A 15,856-nucleotide genomic window follows, 5' to 3' on the forward strand; every position below is an offset into this window, starting at 1 on the left:
CTGTGCACAAGCTACTACACCATTCCCTCACTGTGGGATCATGCTGTGCACAAACTACTACAGCATTCCCTCCCCATGTGGGAACGTGCTGTGCACAAAAAACGACAGCATTCCCTCACTGTGTGAGGGAATGCTTTCTTATGCGGAAAGTCAGGATCTTATGCGGAAAGTCAGGAGGCATGGGATAGAGGGAAATTTGGCCAATTGGATAGAAAACTGGCTAACCGGTTGAAGTCAGAGAGTGGTGGTAGATGGTAAATATTCAGCCTGGAGCCCAGTTACAAGTGGAGTTCTGCAGGGATCAGTTCTGGGTCCTCTGCTGTTTGTAATTTTTTTTAATGGCTTAGATGTGGGGGTCGAAGGGTGGGTCAGTAAATTTGCAGATGATATGAAGATTGGTGGAGTTGTGGATAGTGAGGGTGGCTGTTGTCGGCTGCAAAGGGACTTAGGTATGATGCAGAGCTGGGCTGAGGAGTGGCAGATGGAGTTCAACCTTGCCAAGTGTGAGGTTGTCCATTTTGGAAAGACAAATAAGAATGCGGAATACAGGGTTAATGGTAGGGTTCTTAGTCAGGTGGAGGAACAGAGGGATCTTGGGGTCTATGTTCATAGGTCTTTGGGAGTTGCCACTCAGGTGGATAGAGCTTGTAAGAAGGCCTATGGTGTATTATCGTTCATTAGCAGAGGGATTGAATTCAAGAGTTGTGAAGTGATGTTGCAACTGTACAGGACTTTGTTTAGGCCACATTTGGAGTACTGTGTGCATTTCTGGTCGCCTCACTTTAGGAAAGATGTGGGAGCTTTGGAGAGGGTGCAGAGAAGATTTACCAGGATGTTGCCTGGAATGGAGAATAGGTCGTACGAGGATAGGTTGAGAGTGCTAGGCCTTTTCTCGTTGGAACGGTGAAGGATGAGGGGTGACTTGATAGAGGTTTATAAGATGATCAGAGGAATAGATAGACAGTCAGAAACTTTTTCCCCGAGTACAACAGAGTGTTACAAGGGGACATAAGTTTAAGGTGAAGGGTGGAAGGTATAGGGGAGATGTTAGGGGTGGGTTCTTTACCCCAGAGAGTGGTGGAGGCATGGAATGCACTGCCTGTGGGAGTGGTGGAGTCAGAATCTTTGGTGACCTTTAAGCGGCAATTGGATAGGTACATGGATGGGTGCTTAAGCTAGGACAAATGTTCGGCACAACATTGTGGGCCGAAGGGCCTGTTCTATGCTGTATTGTTCTATGTTCTAAAAGATAATGGGCTTGCTGGGTCTAAAGGCCTACTATTTTCTAAATGAGAAAGCTTAATAAATATACTGGCTGTGGGGCTTCTTTCAAACTGCTGCATTTACGTTTTTATTTTGCCTGTTTTAATGTCAGGGTAGTACTGATGGAAGAATTGGGCCATTTGCCCTTGGCCTGCACTGTTTCTTGCTCCCTGCCCCCAAATAATTAACCATGGAATGGGTCATGTTTTGATATTAAGTCAGTCACCTTTAAGAATCTCATTAACATAATTACTCATGTACTGCATTCGCCACTTGTCACACAGCTCAGTGCACTGGTGTTTTTCAGATACTCCATTTTCTGTCACGTATATCCTTGGATTTCCATACCGACTCTGAAACAAAATAGAAAATGATAATGAGAAAGAAATTGAAACTGATCACATTTCAGCTTGTTACAAACTGCAGTAATTTTAATGTACAGTATTTATATGGAATAAGTTGTAAGAGGAAGAATGGAAGCCAGACAATAAAACCCCCCTGGAAGTGTACTGCTGTATGATCATCATGCATACCTTAAGGCCTCACTATCATCTTGAAGTGACCTCATACCATTTAAATCCCTCACAACCCACATTCAGAATTAGCTTAAAATATTCACAGCTGCCTAGCCTTTGGCTCTTCATTCTCCAGGATACCATTGCAGCCCTCAATTTGCTCAACTAATTCTTTAGATTGGATTAGATTACTTACAGTGTGGAAACAGGCGCTTTGGCCCAACAAGTCCACACCGACCCGCCGAAGAGCAACCCACCCAGACCCATTCCCCTACATTTACCCCTTCACCTAACACTATGGGCAATTTAGCGTGGCCAATTCACCTAACCTGCACATTTTTTTTTCTTTCATGTTTGACTTTATCCTTTGCCAAACCTCCTCAAGGACACAGCCTTTATCTACCATATTGTAACTTTAACACTGCAAGATCTCAGTGGATCTGCTGTCTCCTCCGTTCTCATTTCTTATAGCATGTTCAAGGACCTTATAGGCCTCTACACCATCAAGATTGAAAACATTCATTCTGTTGCCCCTTCCTTCCCCTCACCCCTGCCTGTCAGGCCAACCGCTCACTGTGCCCCGAACCTGAACTGTCCTAGTTTTTTTTCTCCCATCTGCTCTCATGGTCCCTAATGTATCATAAGACATCAGAGCAGAAATTATGCCATTAGCCCATAGAATCTGCTCCACCATTCAATCATGGCTGATAAGTTTCTCAATTCCTTTCTCCCGGTAACCCTTCATCCCCTTGATACTCAAGACCCTATCTATTTCAGTCTTAAATATACTCAATGACCTGGCCTCCATAGTCTTCTGTGGTAGTGAATTCCATAGATTGACCACTCTGGCTGAATAAGTGTGTCCTTATCTCCTTCCTAACAGGCCTTCCTTTTACTCTAAGGCTTATGCCCTCAGGTCCTAGTCTCTCCTATCAATGGAAATGTCTTCCCAACATCTACTCTGTCCGGGCCATTCAGTGTTCTGTATGTTTCAATTAGATTTCCCCCTCATCCTTCTAAACTCCATTACGTATGAACCCAGAGTCCTCAAACGTTCCTCATATGTTAAGCTTTTCGTTCCTGGGAGACCATTCTTGTGAACCTCCTCCGAACACGCTCCAGGGCCAGTACATCGTTCCTGAAATATGGGACCCAAAACTGCACACAATACTCTAAATGTGGCCTGACCAGAGCCTCAGAATTATATCCCTGCTTTTATATTCAAGCCCTCTTAAAATAAATGCCATCATTGCATTTACCTTCCTAACTACTGACTCAACCTGACTATAACTCACAAGTCTCTTTGCACTTCCTATTTGTTTGATTCCATTCCCACTTAACTGTCCATTTTTGACTGCTTTTGCCTCCACGAAGAACAGCGTGTTTTATTTTCCTGTGTAAAGTTAAATAAATTGTTCTTGGTGATTTATGAAAAAAGCTTTGACCTGGACATCATCAACCACAAGGTAAATCACCAACCAGCCCTGATTGTTTTAATTGTTAATGATTGAAATAATTTTATTGTATAAAGATTTACTGCTGCGTTTGCAAAAAACAATTGAGTGCTAAGTAATACACTGTACTCTGAGAACTTGAAGATCTTAGTAGAATGTGAGAAATCAATGGATAACTGTAAATATTTCACATTTTATAAAGCATTTTGTGATATGGACCTTTTCTGAATCTTTTTCCAAATTTATCTATAGTACGACAAGATCCTTGTGCACTTCAGCACTTTGCATCTAAGATATTAACATAAACAAGTATCTTAAATTTTTATTCCTGGAATTAAAAAGTCCATTTATTTTCATTATTAATAAAGGTATTTTGAGTGTTTTTGTGATTTTAGTTGTATTTCAAACATGCAAGCCAATACTGACTGAGATGCTCTTGCAGAGAGGTATGGGATATTCCTAGAAGCATGGCATTCCAACCGGAACTCAATCAACAAATACATTGAGTTAGACCCCACCTACCACCCTCTAAGAAAAAGAACAGGAAATGACATCACCACAGGAAATAACATCACCAACCCCAATAAACTCAAATATATAAATAGTAAGCAGGCATTATCAACAGTGCTTTGCCCTGTGGCCCACAGAAGATGTTACCTAGTAGGGTGATGAAACATCTCGAAATGAACCTTCCAGCTCAGTGAGCAAACCTACATGCAGAACCTCAACCTGAGCTACAAATCTTCTCAAAACTTGCTAAGGTGTGGGACAGCCTGATGTTGTGGAAGGCACTTTTCAAATGCAAGTCTTTTTTTTATAGCTGCAGAGGAGACAACATATTAAACTATATATCTCTGAAATACCTTGATATAATTCAGAATCCTCCTGAATCCCCAAGGTACAGCGTACAGCCACTCAGAACCTGGATCAGGCCACTGTGGGTCAACAAGTTCTGCCAAGTCCTGGTCCGTATAATAACTTGGCCCTTTACTGTAATGGTAGCTCTTGTGAGTGATATACCGGGTTGTGAAGTGACCCAGACCGAAGAAGTCTGATGTGTCTTTGATGAAGTGTTTCTCCTGTGGAGTAAAGGCTGGCAGCCTGGAGTTGCTCAGACTTTCCTGTGAGCTCTTTCTCCCTGTTAATATAACAAACAAATGGGGATTACAGGTTTTGAAGAATGCCAACATGCCTGCCAAACAAAGATCTCAGATGTACAAGATGTTGTACTGCTCCAACTTTGCTCTGGATTGTTTCTAGTTGCTGATATGAGACATACCGTGACCTCCTAAAATACAGCCTTACTTGCCTCAGCTTCACCTGCACTAAGGTAATTTAAATGTTTAATGGAGCTGTATGTAAACTGCAAGAAGCAATCCTGACCATAAAACGGGTGTTTGACAGCTTGTACAAGATAAATTACAATTTTACTATAGTTCCCTCACTAAAAGTACACAATGTCTACATATATGGTAAATAAATACGTACAAGGCCTTTTGTGTATGCAATTCTATAGTTGTTAGGATTTGATTATGAAACTGTTTTTCTTTTGCCAACTGACATATTTGGAATTGAACTCTAAGGCATGTTTACTTTTCTTTTTGCATATTGATAAGTAGAAATCTTTAATGGAGAGCTTAATGGAGTCTTAAAGACTCGCAAATTTCAGCCCACTGTGCTACTTATGAATGCCCACACAGAGTCCTGTTACTCAGCTGTGCTATCATACAAAGGCAAGCTGAGACTAGGCTCATCCACAACACACTCATCCAACCTGTGATACATAGATAGGAAGGGGAAATTAAACCCCAAAATAACCCCCTTTTCACATTTTGTGTCAGAAATGAATAAAATGAATCATATAATGTGCTTGCCTAATTAACCCCTAAGTAATCCACCAGAATGCCAGAATTCTAAATTTGAGTAATAAAAAGAGAAAATGCTGAAAATATTCGAGGTCAAGCACTCTCTGTGCAGAGGGTTATACAGTTACTGTTTTTGATCATTGGTTCTGATGAAAAGTAAATGGCCTAAAATGTCAACTCCATTTCTCTACCAAATCTGGAAACTTCATAGCATACTTACAGCATTTTCTATTATTAGTTTAGATTTCCAGCCTGTGGAGTATTTTGCTTTTATTATAGGTCCTAGTATCTGTTTAATATTTGCTTTTGGGCCTCATCATGCCAATATAGTCAATATGTGTGCCCACAATATTCCCCTTCGTATTTACACTTACCAATGCAGTCTTTCATAACTTGAGGGTAGTCTCCATTGAAAATAGGGTTGGCAAACCAGCCTAGCTTAAACTGGATGTATCGCTCAGCAGCCTCAACATCCTTTTGATTTGTAATGTCGACCGGCTCTCCCCATTCACTTGTGATAGAAATACCCACCAATCCTTTCATATGAAAAAAAATTTAATAACTTAGATGCAACAGACAAATTATATTGCAGTTAGAATATGCATGTATCTGCTGTAACTGTTTTACTCTGGTGTTGTGATTGCTCGACCTCTGTGATGTAGAATGTTATTTCTTAGACCATATAAGGAGGCTATTTGGCCCATCATACTTCTGCTACCTCTTTGAAGAAAGCGAATAATTGATCCCATTCTCTCTGTGATTTCCCATAACTCTGCATATGTTTTTATTTCCATTAAATAACCCATTCCTTTTTGAAAGTTGCTTGTATATCTGCTTCCACTAGTCTTTTAGCCAGCACATTCCAGATTATAACTTGATATATTTAAAGAATTCTCATCTTCCTTCTGGCATTTTTGCTTATTGTCTTAAATCTATGATGACTGGTTACCAGATTTAAGCCATTCAGCCCATCAAGTCTGCTCCATCTTTCAATTATGGCTGATGTGTTTCTCAACCCCATTCTCCTGCCTTCTCCTCATAACCCTTGATCCCACTACTAATCAAGACTCTCTCCAACTCTGTCTTAAATACACTCAATGACTTAGCCTCCCCAGCCTTCTATAGCAATGAGTACCACAGATTAACTATCCTCTGGCTGACAAAATTCCTCCTCATCTCAAAGATTGTTCCTTTACTCTGAGGCTGTGCCCTCAGGCCCTAGTCTCTCCTATTAGTGGAAACATCTCTATGTCCACTCTATCCATGCGCCTTAGTAACCTGTAAGTTGCAATCAGACCTCCTTGATTCTTCTGAACTCTGGACCTCCTCCAATGCCCGCACATCCCTTCTTAGATATGGGGCCCAAAACTGCTTACAATATTTCAGCTATGGTCTGACTAGAGCTTAATGCAGCCTGATGAAGGGCTTTTGCCCAAAACGTCAATTTTCCTGCTCCTCGGATGCTGCCTGACCTGCTGTGCTTTTCCAGCACCACTCTAATCTAGATTCTGGTTTCCAGTATCTGCAGTCCTCACGTTTGCCTAGAGCCTAATGCAGCCTCAGCAGGACACCTCTGTTCAATGAATGCTCTTGACCTTTTTGCCAGTGAAATATTTCTCCCTATTTACTCTAAACACCTTTATTAAAATTCCTTTAACCTTTTCTGATCGAAGGAGAACAACCTTAGTTCCTGCTCCCTCTCGATATAAATAAAATCCCTCTGCCCTGCACGAACTGAAATAAGATGTGCTGGAACTGAATAATTATTGTAGACCTTGCTGACCGAAGACTAGACGAATAGAGAGAATATTTATACACGACTTGCCTCTACCTGTATACCATGATGGTTCCATGATATTTGTCACATCCAGCTATCACTGAAATCTCTTAAAAACCCTTTGAAGCTGATGATACAATTCACCATATGAACTGCTAATCTTAACAACAGAAACTCATCAGACTATACAAGATATAATTTTGCAGTGGAGTCTGTAAGAGATATTTATACTTTGTTTGATTCCATTCAATCTGAATTGATAACTCTGTTACCTTTTTGGTGATTGCGCCAAAGTTTGTCGTACGTGTGCCAAGCCTTTGCATGAGCCTGTGAAACAGAAGTAAATACTTGAAGTGTTAATGAGATTATGGTTTGTTCCTATTTTACTCCCGCACAATCTTTTAGTTGGATTTCTCAGCTCTCACCCCAGCTTACTGAGCCCTGCCTGAAAATGTACATCGTACAAGTCCAAATGTAGGCTCGGCACAATGGTAACTCTCAAAACACAGGATTTAACAAATTTCAGAAACAGCAGCTCATAATCTAAACCGACATTTCAGTGCAACACTGAGGAACTGCTACATTGTAAAATGTCCCATTTATCCACTCCGGGTGGAAGTGGTGTCCTTCTTCATCCGAATGTAAGGATACTAGTGAAAGACGATCATGTCGTTTTGTGGCTAGTTGATGTTCATGTATCTTGGTGGCTAGTTTTCTGCCTGTTTGTCCAATGTAGTGTTTCTTACAGTTCTTGCAAGGACAACACATCCATCCTAGGACAAGCCAAACAGAGACACGCACGAGACTTCCTAAAAGCATGGCATTCCAATCGGAACTCTATCAACAAACACATTGACTTGGATCCCATTTACCACCTGAGAAAAATGACAGGAAATGCTATCACTATGGGAAATGAAGTCACCACAGGAAATGACATCACCAGCCCAAGGAAGCTCAAACATATAAATAAAAAGCAGGAAACACCAGCAATGCTTTGTCCGGAGGCACATTTAGCAGGGTGACAAATCGTCTGAAAATGAACCAGGTAAAAACAATGACTGCAGATGCTGGAAACCAGATTCTGGATCAGTGGTGCTGGAAGAGCACAGCAGTTCAGGCAGCATCCAAGGAGCTTTGAAATTGATCTTTCGGGCAAAAGCCCTTCATCAGGAATAAAGGCAGTGAGCCTGAAGCGTGAAGAGATAAGCTAGAGGAGGGTTACAGACATCAAACGGTCATCAACGGGGAGGAGATGGTGGGATTGTCACGGGGGCTTAGTGTTCCCTCACCCCACCCGGGTTCGATTCCAGCCTCGGGAGACTCCCAACTCATCCTAGTTCCAAATTTCCAGCTTCGCACTGTCCCCTTGACTCGTCCGGACCTGTCCGACCTGCCTAGCTCCTTTTCCACCTACCCACTCCACCCTCTCCTCACTGATCTATCACCTTCATCTCCTCCCCCACTCACCCATTGTAGTCTATGCTACTCTCTCCCCACCCCCACCCTCCTCTAGCTTATCTCTTCACGCTTCAGGCTCACTGCCTTCGTTCCTGATGAAGGGCTTTGCCCGAAACGTCGATTTCAAAGCTCCTTGGATGCTGCCTGAACTGCTGTGCTCTTCCAGCACCACTCTGATCCAGAATCTGAAAATGAACCATCCATCCAGCTCAGCGAGCAAACCTACATCCATGTCCCATTTATTTTGAGAAAATTCCCATGAGGAGGAGCAGAAATGGTCTCCTTAAGTTCTGGCAACCTTTATCCCTCAACCACATCCAAAAACAAATGAAACGGTCTATTGATACACAATTTTTAAAATCCTTTCAATATATTATGAAATTTTTGAGATTGAGAAATAGGAGAATACTTACTTTAATGATGTTATGACCTGCTCGGTACGCTCCTATTCCTTTCAGTTTCACTCCTGGTGCATGTTGTCCCAATTCATATCCTTCCACAGCTGTGGACTACAATGAAAAAATGATCAAATGGAATCAGTTCCCACTACTGCCACTATTTGTAGAATAGGGATGGGATCCTGTGGATGTTCCATGTTGGAGGTTCAGAGTGTAACGAGCATGCAGATGGGCAACAGGCACAGGCTTCCTAACCTCACTTCTGTCAGCAATCAAGAGAAGAAAAATGGGCATTTTCTTCAGCTATCAGCAAATGTTAGTTGGTGAATATCTTTTATTAGAAAATCAGGCATATCATTTGCAGGATATCGGCCTGTTTTGAACTGAAAACTGGCAAAAGGTGGTGGTGGGAAAACATTCAACTAAAGAGAAAGTGGAAAGTTTGCACCAAATACAGTTTCTTTTAATTTAGGTTTTATTACTAATTATCCAGAGATAGAACAAGAAGAAACCTCCAATAAACTCCACTCCAGTCATCCTCAAAGTCCTGAGATTGCTGGCTTTCAGAGATTGTGCTTGTATTCTGCTTTTCAAACTCACACCTGCTGAACTAGTCACGATCATCCTAGGCAGGTTATGCTGCCTCTCGAGTTGTGACTTAAAACATGAAACAGCCATAACAATAAAACTGGGTTGAATCTGTCTGTAACAAAAGGATAAAAGGCTCCTTTCTGATGATTGTAGAGATCCTGCCATCATTTAGCACTAAATGTGGTAAAAATAAAAGTTACATCAAAGATAATGAATGACTAGAGTGTCCAAGATGTCTATCTCCATAGCAATGTAAGTGCTGATCACAGAACCTTGCTTACCCCAAACTAAACTAAACTTCTGCATGTGTTCCTGTTAATGCACAAGTATCTCAGTGTGCTAGTACTCTGTACCAGCAATTCTTGCGTGTTCTGACCCAGGATTAACGAGGCCAAAAAAGTTCTTTCTAGTTGGACAGAATTCACCCAAGGTAAACCAGAGAGTAATAGAGAAAGACCACAGGCTACAGGCTGCAGTCAGGCCACTTCAATCCAGAGTATGAGTTATAGTGACTGAATTTGGATGATGTTACTTCATCTACTTACAAAACATTCAAGTAAGATTAAACTAATTTTTGATTTTTCAATTGTGTTTTCATGCAATTTCATTCTTCAATTACCATGTAACGCACAACAAATAAATCGCGTCAGGTTATTATTAACTAAACAAATAATATTTAAAGTAATATTTTTAAAAGCCAAGGTTTGGTATAATACACTTTCAATATTATATGTGAAAGTAAGAAAAAAATCTTAAGCTTGTGCAATGTGCTGTGTGGAAAATGGCTGCAATCTTTCCTGCATAACAAGAACATTTAGCTAATCCAGTTCATGGATATGAAGCATTTTAAGATGTTTATGAGAGAAGTGAATAGACATGATGTAAATGGAAATCCTTTTACCCCCTGAGATGGGAACACTATGGAGGAAGTTGACAATGCTGTTGCAAAGTCACCACATTCTGTTTCCAAGTTGTAGAGATCGAAGACTTTGATCATTGGTTGAAACATGACCTAATAAGAATCTGATAAGAAAAGATTAATCAAATAATTCGGAGACCCTGGCTAATGCTCTCTGGGTTCAAATTCCAGCTCAGCAGCTGTTGGAACTGAAGTTTAATGAGTAAATTATTTGGAGTTAAAAGCTACTCACATTGTTGATGTATTACATCATATTGGGTGTACTGGACACCATATTTGCAGGATGTTAATGTATTGGAAGAAGTTCAGAGAAGGTTTACTAGATCAGTGGTTCCCAACTTTTTCAGTACAAAGACATGTGTATACGTTATGTATATATTTAAAAAAATTGTTAACAGGAGAAACTCAGAGCAAAGGTAGTGACAAACAAACTTACCTCTGAGTTTATGTGGAGGTGTATTATGGGAGATCTACCATTATTTGGTAATAAAGCAGCTATTCCAACCTTTTTTCAGAAAGGACACATTCACGGTCATGTGAGAGATATTCACAACAAAGTTTGAAGGTTAGTTTAAAAGAATATGACCAAAGAACATGTCAACTATAATGGGAAGGAAGAAGACAGTGCCCCAGACAGTGCCATAGACAGTGCCACAGGATAATATTCACCTATACTTTGCTACATAAACTGAAAACATAATATCCTTAGAAACCCCAGAATATAAAGATTCTGGTACCCAAGATGGATATGTAGGTCTACATTGATCATCACAGATATAATTCTCAATCCATGAATGGAAAGTAAACAAATTGAAATATATAAAACTATAATCTTTAATATTAATGAAATTAAATCACACTGAAACGTAAAACATACCCAAGGGTTATTGAAAGTAATCCAGTGTTTCACCCGATCTCCAAACTTCTCAAAACATAAGCTGGCATAATCATTGAAAAAGTCAATCAGACTGTTATTCTGCCAGCCTCCAAATCTATCTTGCAGCACCTAAAATATCAAAGATGATCAACTATAGTCACTTTCAGAAAGATTCTATAAGAAAGGCAATTTGACTCATCACATCTGCTCATTCCAGACTTTAACCAGCCATTTCCAGGTTTGTGTAATCACAGAGTGGATTTTCACGAAAATATATCGAACACAGAACAATACAGCGCAGAACAGGCCCTTTGGCCCTCAATGTTGCGCCGACCTGTGGACTATTCTCAACTCGTCCCCCTACACTATCCCATTATCATCCATGTGCTTATCTAAGGATTGTTTAAATCTCCCTAACATGGCTGAGTTGACTACATTAGCAGGTAGGGTATTCCACGCTCTTACCACTCGCTGCATAAAGAACTTGCCTCTGATGTCTATCTTAAATCTATCACTCCTCAATTTGTAGTTACGCCCCCTCGTACACACTGAAGTCATCAGCCTAGGAAAAAGACTTTCAGCAAAATAAAACTCAGAATCATTGTCTGGTGCTGGGAAGTTGAGAGATTCAGTCTCCACTGGGAGCACAGACTGTGACAGGGGAAGAGTGAAAGTAGTACATACAGGTGCTATTACAGACTTCAGTGCTAAAGCTTAGAGAGGGGTAAAATAAGGTTCCTACTCCTGACTGGCAGTAAATATTACAAGAACGGTGAGTTTGTGATTTTCTGGAGAGTATATGATTGCAATTAGCTGTAATGTCCTTTAACCGTGGTACATTTCTGTGTGTAAGTGCAACACTGGGGGAGATCAGTCATAGAGTGTGGGGACAGGAGGAGCTTGGACTTAGCACTGAGCTGCAGATCTGTAATTTTACACTGTCAGGGAGATTTGTAATTGTCTGGGAATAGAGTGATTGACTGATTGAATAACATGCAGCAGGATTCAACAGAGCTGTAGAATCTTAGGTAACAAGCAACACTTCTGTGTCTCTTTCTGGAGGTAGGAGATAGCTTATTGGGAGAGGCAACAAGCGATACCCAGTATTCATGGAACTCAGGCCCCTTATATGTCAACATGTTTAAGAGAGGAAAAAAATGTTGAAATAAAACCATAATAGAATTTGTAAGCATTGTAGATAGTTAGTGTTTACCCACGGTGTGGGAATTTCTTACTGATTTTCAGGACCACTGTCAAATCTGGCATTTATTGCTGGTCCCTCTCCGTCTTTAAAAAAGTGATAGTGCACAGTCAGTAGTTGCTGTGACACACATACAGATAGACGTTAGCAAGTTACAAATGGTGTTCAAACATTCCACACAGACCTGAGGAAGATCCCCATGGTACAGGGTGACCACCGGTTGGATGTTGCTCTCCAGGAGGGTATTAATTAGCTCGTTATAATGCATGATTCCTTTGTCATTGATTCGCTCAGCTGTATGATACAGAGAGATAAGAAACAGATAAACTCTGACTTAAAAAGAAAACAAGTGACTTGACAACAGTAAAAACATTTTCCCCTACCCTTCATTTTAATATTTCCCCACCAACTCTCCTGTGCTGAATGCACCTTTTTATTTGTGAATACCTACTCCCACAACTGCTTAGAGACAGCTTTGTCGTCATTAGTCTTGTCCAAGGGCAGTGCTGAAGGGAATCAGCCTTAGACGTGCTGGTAGCAGGAAAAGCTGGGGGTCAGTGCTGAGCTGTGGATTTGTACCCTTACACTAAAGTGGAATCTCATTCCAAGAAGATTTGTAATCATCTGGAACACCGTGAGTGACCTTTATAGTGTACCACAAGTAAGACAAGAGAGGAGCACTGCAGATACCTTGAGCACGATAGTAACAGAGCTGTTTGTTCTCAGTCAAGAAACAGGAATGTGTGGCAGATGACACCAGGCCCTCACTATAACACTGCTCTCTCATAATACTCTTGCCTCTACTCGCTGTTCACTTAGAGAGCGACTGGTTTCTCACTGTGGGTAAAATCCTGAGGAGAATTTCCAAACTGTCAAAAACAATAAGACAATTGAACTCTTCAGTTTAATTTAATATAAAATAAAAGACCTATTTGGTGGGGAGATGATGGCATTGTGATATTTTCACTGGATCAGTAATTCCAATTATCATGGATCATTGTAAAAAAACCCACCTGGGTCACTAATACCCTTGAGGGAAAGATATTGGCAACCTTACCTGGTCTGGCCTACGTGGGACTCCAGACCCACAACAATATGGATAATTCTTAATTGCCCTCTCAAGTGGTTGAGTCAGTTGTTCAGTTCAAGGATAATGAAGGATTGTCAGTAAATGCTGACCTTGCCAGTGACACCCTCATCACATGAAATATCCCAAGTACTTTCTCTACTTTTGGCTGGCACACCCTAATCCCTAACAAACACAGCAAGTGCTGGACACACTCAGCAGGTCTTTCATCCCCCACAATCATCTGATGAAGGAGCAGCGCTGTGAAAGCTAGTGCTTCCAAATAAACCTGTTGGACTAAACCCTGGTGTTGTGTGATTTTTAACTTTGTAGAGAAAGGAACAGAGTTAATGTGTTGAGTCCAATATGATGCTTCTTTAGACCCTAATACCTGTCTGACGTCCCCCTCTACTTCTCCCAGCTCTGCGCCAATCTGTGGGTCCGGACACCCAGCCTGAATGAAATTCAAGTCAGTTTTCTCTCTGTCATGAATGGTGTAGGCTGGTGTAGGTGTACTTCATTCATTGACTTCAATTAGGAGAAGATTTGATCTGAGCACTAGCTGAGATTATGACTTCTCACATTACACAACCACAAATTGAGAGATATTACCTTTAATCCCAGTTGGTAGAATTCGAGGCCAGGAGATAGAGAAACGATAGTGATTGACTTTAAGCTCCTTCAGTAGAGCAATATCCTCCTGGAAGAGAAGCTAGTGTTAACCAGACTTTGTGCAGGAGGAGGAGATTTCATTCAGCATATTCCTTATTGGGGGAAACATCGAAGCAAATCTGGGCAGTTAACAAAGAGGTTAATGTTTCTGATAGCATCCCTTCTCCAAACTCAAATTTAGGCAAGGATAAAAAGAATGCTGTAACCAAATAAAACTATTCATTCACTGCTTGGCATCGGATCTGAATATCAACAAGAGGATTTGATGCTGTTTGTGTTGTATACTAGTTATTACCATTTTAAATGCAATATTTTATTGGAAATGGTTCTGGCCAGCTTGTAATCAAGCAGATGTGAATTCTAATCCCATTCTGGTAAATTATGAAACTGAATTCAAGATCTGGGTAACCTAAAGAACTCTTGGATTGTTGCAAAAATTCCAATTCATTGAATAATGTTCATCAGGGATGAGGCCATGTCTGGCTAAGTTGACCTACATGTGACTCCAGTCCATGCTATATGGTTGACTTTTAATGTCACAGAGGAGAGCAACAAGAACAGCTTTTGTCTGTAACACTTACACAACAAATTCATAAAACAAAAATCCACAGGTGAATTGCTGTTTTAAGCAACTTTTATTTAACTCATAGATGGCTAAGAGTCAGGACACAAAACTGCCAATAATTTGACAATATTGCACAAGAAAGATGCTTGCTATGGACATTGGAATTGCAAACAGAGAATGCTCTCCAATTGCACCTTCCCAAAAGTGACAACATTGTGTAAAACAAACTGAATCTTGTTATTTGTGTCTTACAAGTAATCAGTTTGGTTCAGTTAGTAGCAGACTAACATCTGAGTCACAAGGCTCCAGGTCCAAGCTTCACTCCAGAGACCCGAGCACAAAAACCTGAGTTGATACTGGAGTGCAGTAATGCAAAGGTTAAACCAACACCCTGTATTGACCTCTTAGGAAAATGGAAAGAATCCCATGGTCACTATTGGATGAAGAGCAGATTGTTGTCCTGGCAACAATGAAACAAACAGAATTATGTCTCTCAATGCTGCCTTGCTTGGTGTAAATTGGCACCCTGTTTCCTCATTCATTACACTTCAATGTTTCTACTTTATTGGCTGTAAAGTCTTTTGGATGAAAGCAAAATACAGCAGATGCTGGAAATCTGAAACAATGAAGGAGAATACGGGAGAAATTCAGTGGGTCAAACAGCATCTGTGGAAAGACGCATAGCATTGTGGGATATTGTGAAATGTTCTACAAATATGCAAGTTGTTTACATGTGCATTCTTACCTTGAATCTATAATAGCTTTCACAGGATGAATCTCCTGTTTCATTCAAGTGCACTTTTCCTTTCATTCGGGTGAAAACATCCCAGATACTGAGTCCTTTCCCATCTTGATCCCAAGCCCCTTCGGTCTGGTAAGCAGAGCTTCCCACTCCCCAGGAGAAACCTGAAACCAACACAATGCTTCCATGTTGTGTTTCACTACAGCTCATTCATGCACTGAGCAATATTTAGTTTAACACCAAATTGTTCAAGGAATTGTAAACTGAAAAGTTCCAAAACAGAATAATTAAAAATTCTAGGGCATTACTTTCAGCTCCAAATACGACTATAAATATTTCCAAGAATTATTTCTGTACGCTATTAGTGGCCAGTTCAATCCAGGAAACAGTTAAATTAAAACACCAGGCATGATACATGGGAGCCATTCAGTATTTGTACCAGTGCTACTCCCACTTCACCCCCCCCTCCCACTCCCACTCCCACTCACCCCCC

At 40.7% G+C, this 15,856-nt stretch overlaps 1 protein-coding gene across 2 annotated transcripts in view; it reads right to left on the reverse strand.

Annotated features, from left to right (window-relative positions):
• LOC122540872 (lactase-like protein) overlaps positions 1-15,856 on the reverse strand; it is a 27,975-nt gene that overhangs the window by 8,681 nt on the left and 3,438 nt on the right. For both annotated transcript variants that reach the window (XM_043677092.1, XM_043677093.1), the window contains exons 3-11: positions 15,367-15,527; positions 13,997-14,084; positions 12,503-12,612; positions 11,118-11,246; positions 8,746-8,841; positions 7,147-7,201; positions 5,472-5,633; positions 4,096-4,370; positions 1,490-1,616 (exon numbers count right to left, since the gene is read on the reverse strand). In XM_043677092.1, coding sequence (XP_043533027.1) covers positions 1,490-1,616; positions 4,096-4,370; positions 5,472-5,633; positions 7,147-7,201; positions 8,746-8,841; positions 11,118-11,246; positions 12,503-12,612; positions 13,997-14,084; positions 15,367-15,527 — 1,203 coding nt within the window. The remainder of the gene's footprint in view (positions 1-1,489; positions 1,617-4,095; positions 4,371-5,471; positions 5,634-7,146; positions 7,202-8,745; positions 8,842-11,117; positions 11,247-12,502; positions 12,613-13,996; positions 14,085-15,366; positions 15,528-15,856) is intronic.

Source organism: Chiloscyllium plagiosum, chromosome 36 (assembly GCF_004010195.1).
Source record: "Chiloscyllium plagiosum isolate BGI_BamShark_2017 chromosome 36, ASM401019v2, whole genome shotgun sequence".
NCBI lineage: Eukaryota > Metazoa > Chordata > Chondrichthyes > Orectolobiformes > Hemiscylliidae > Chiloscyllium > Chiloscyllium plagiosum.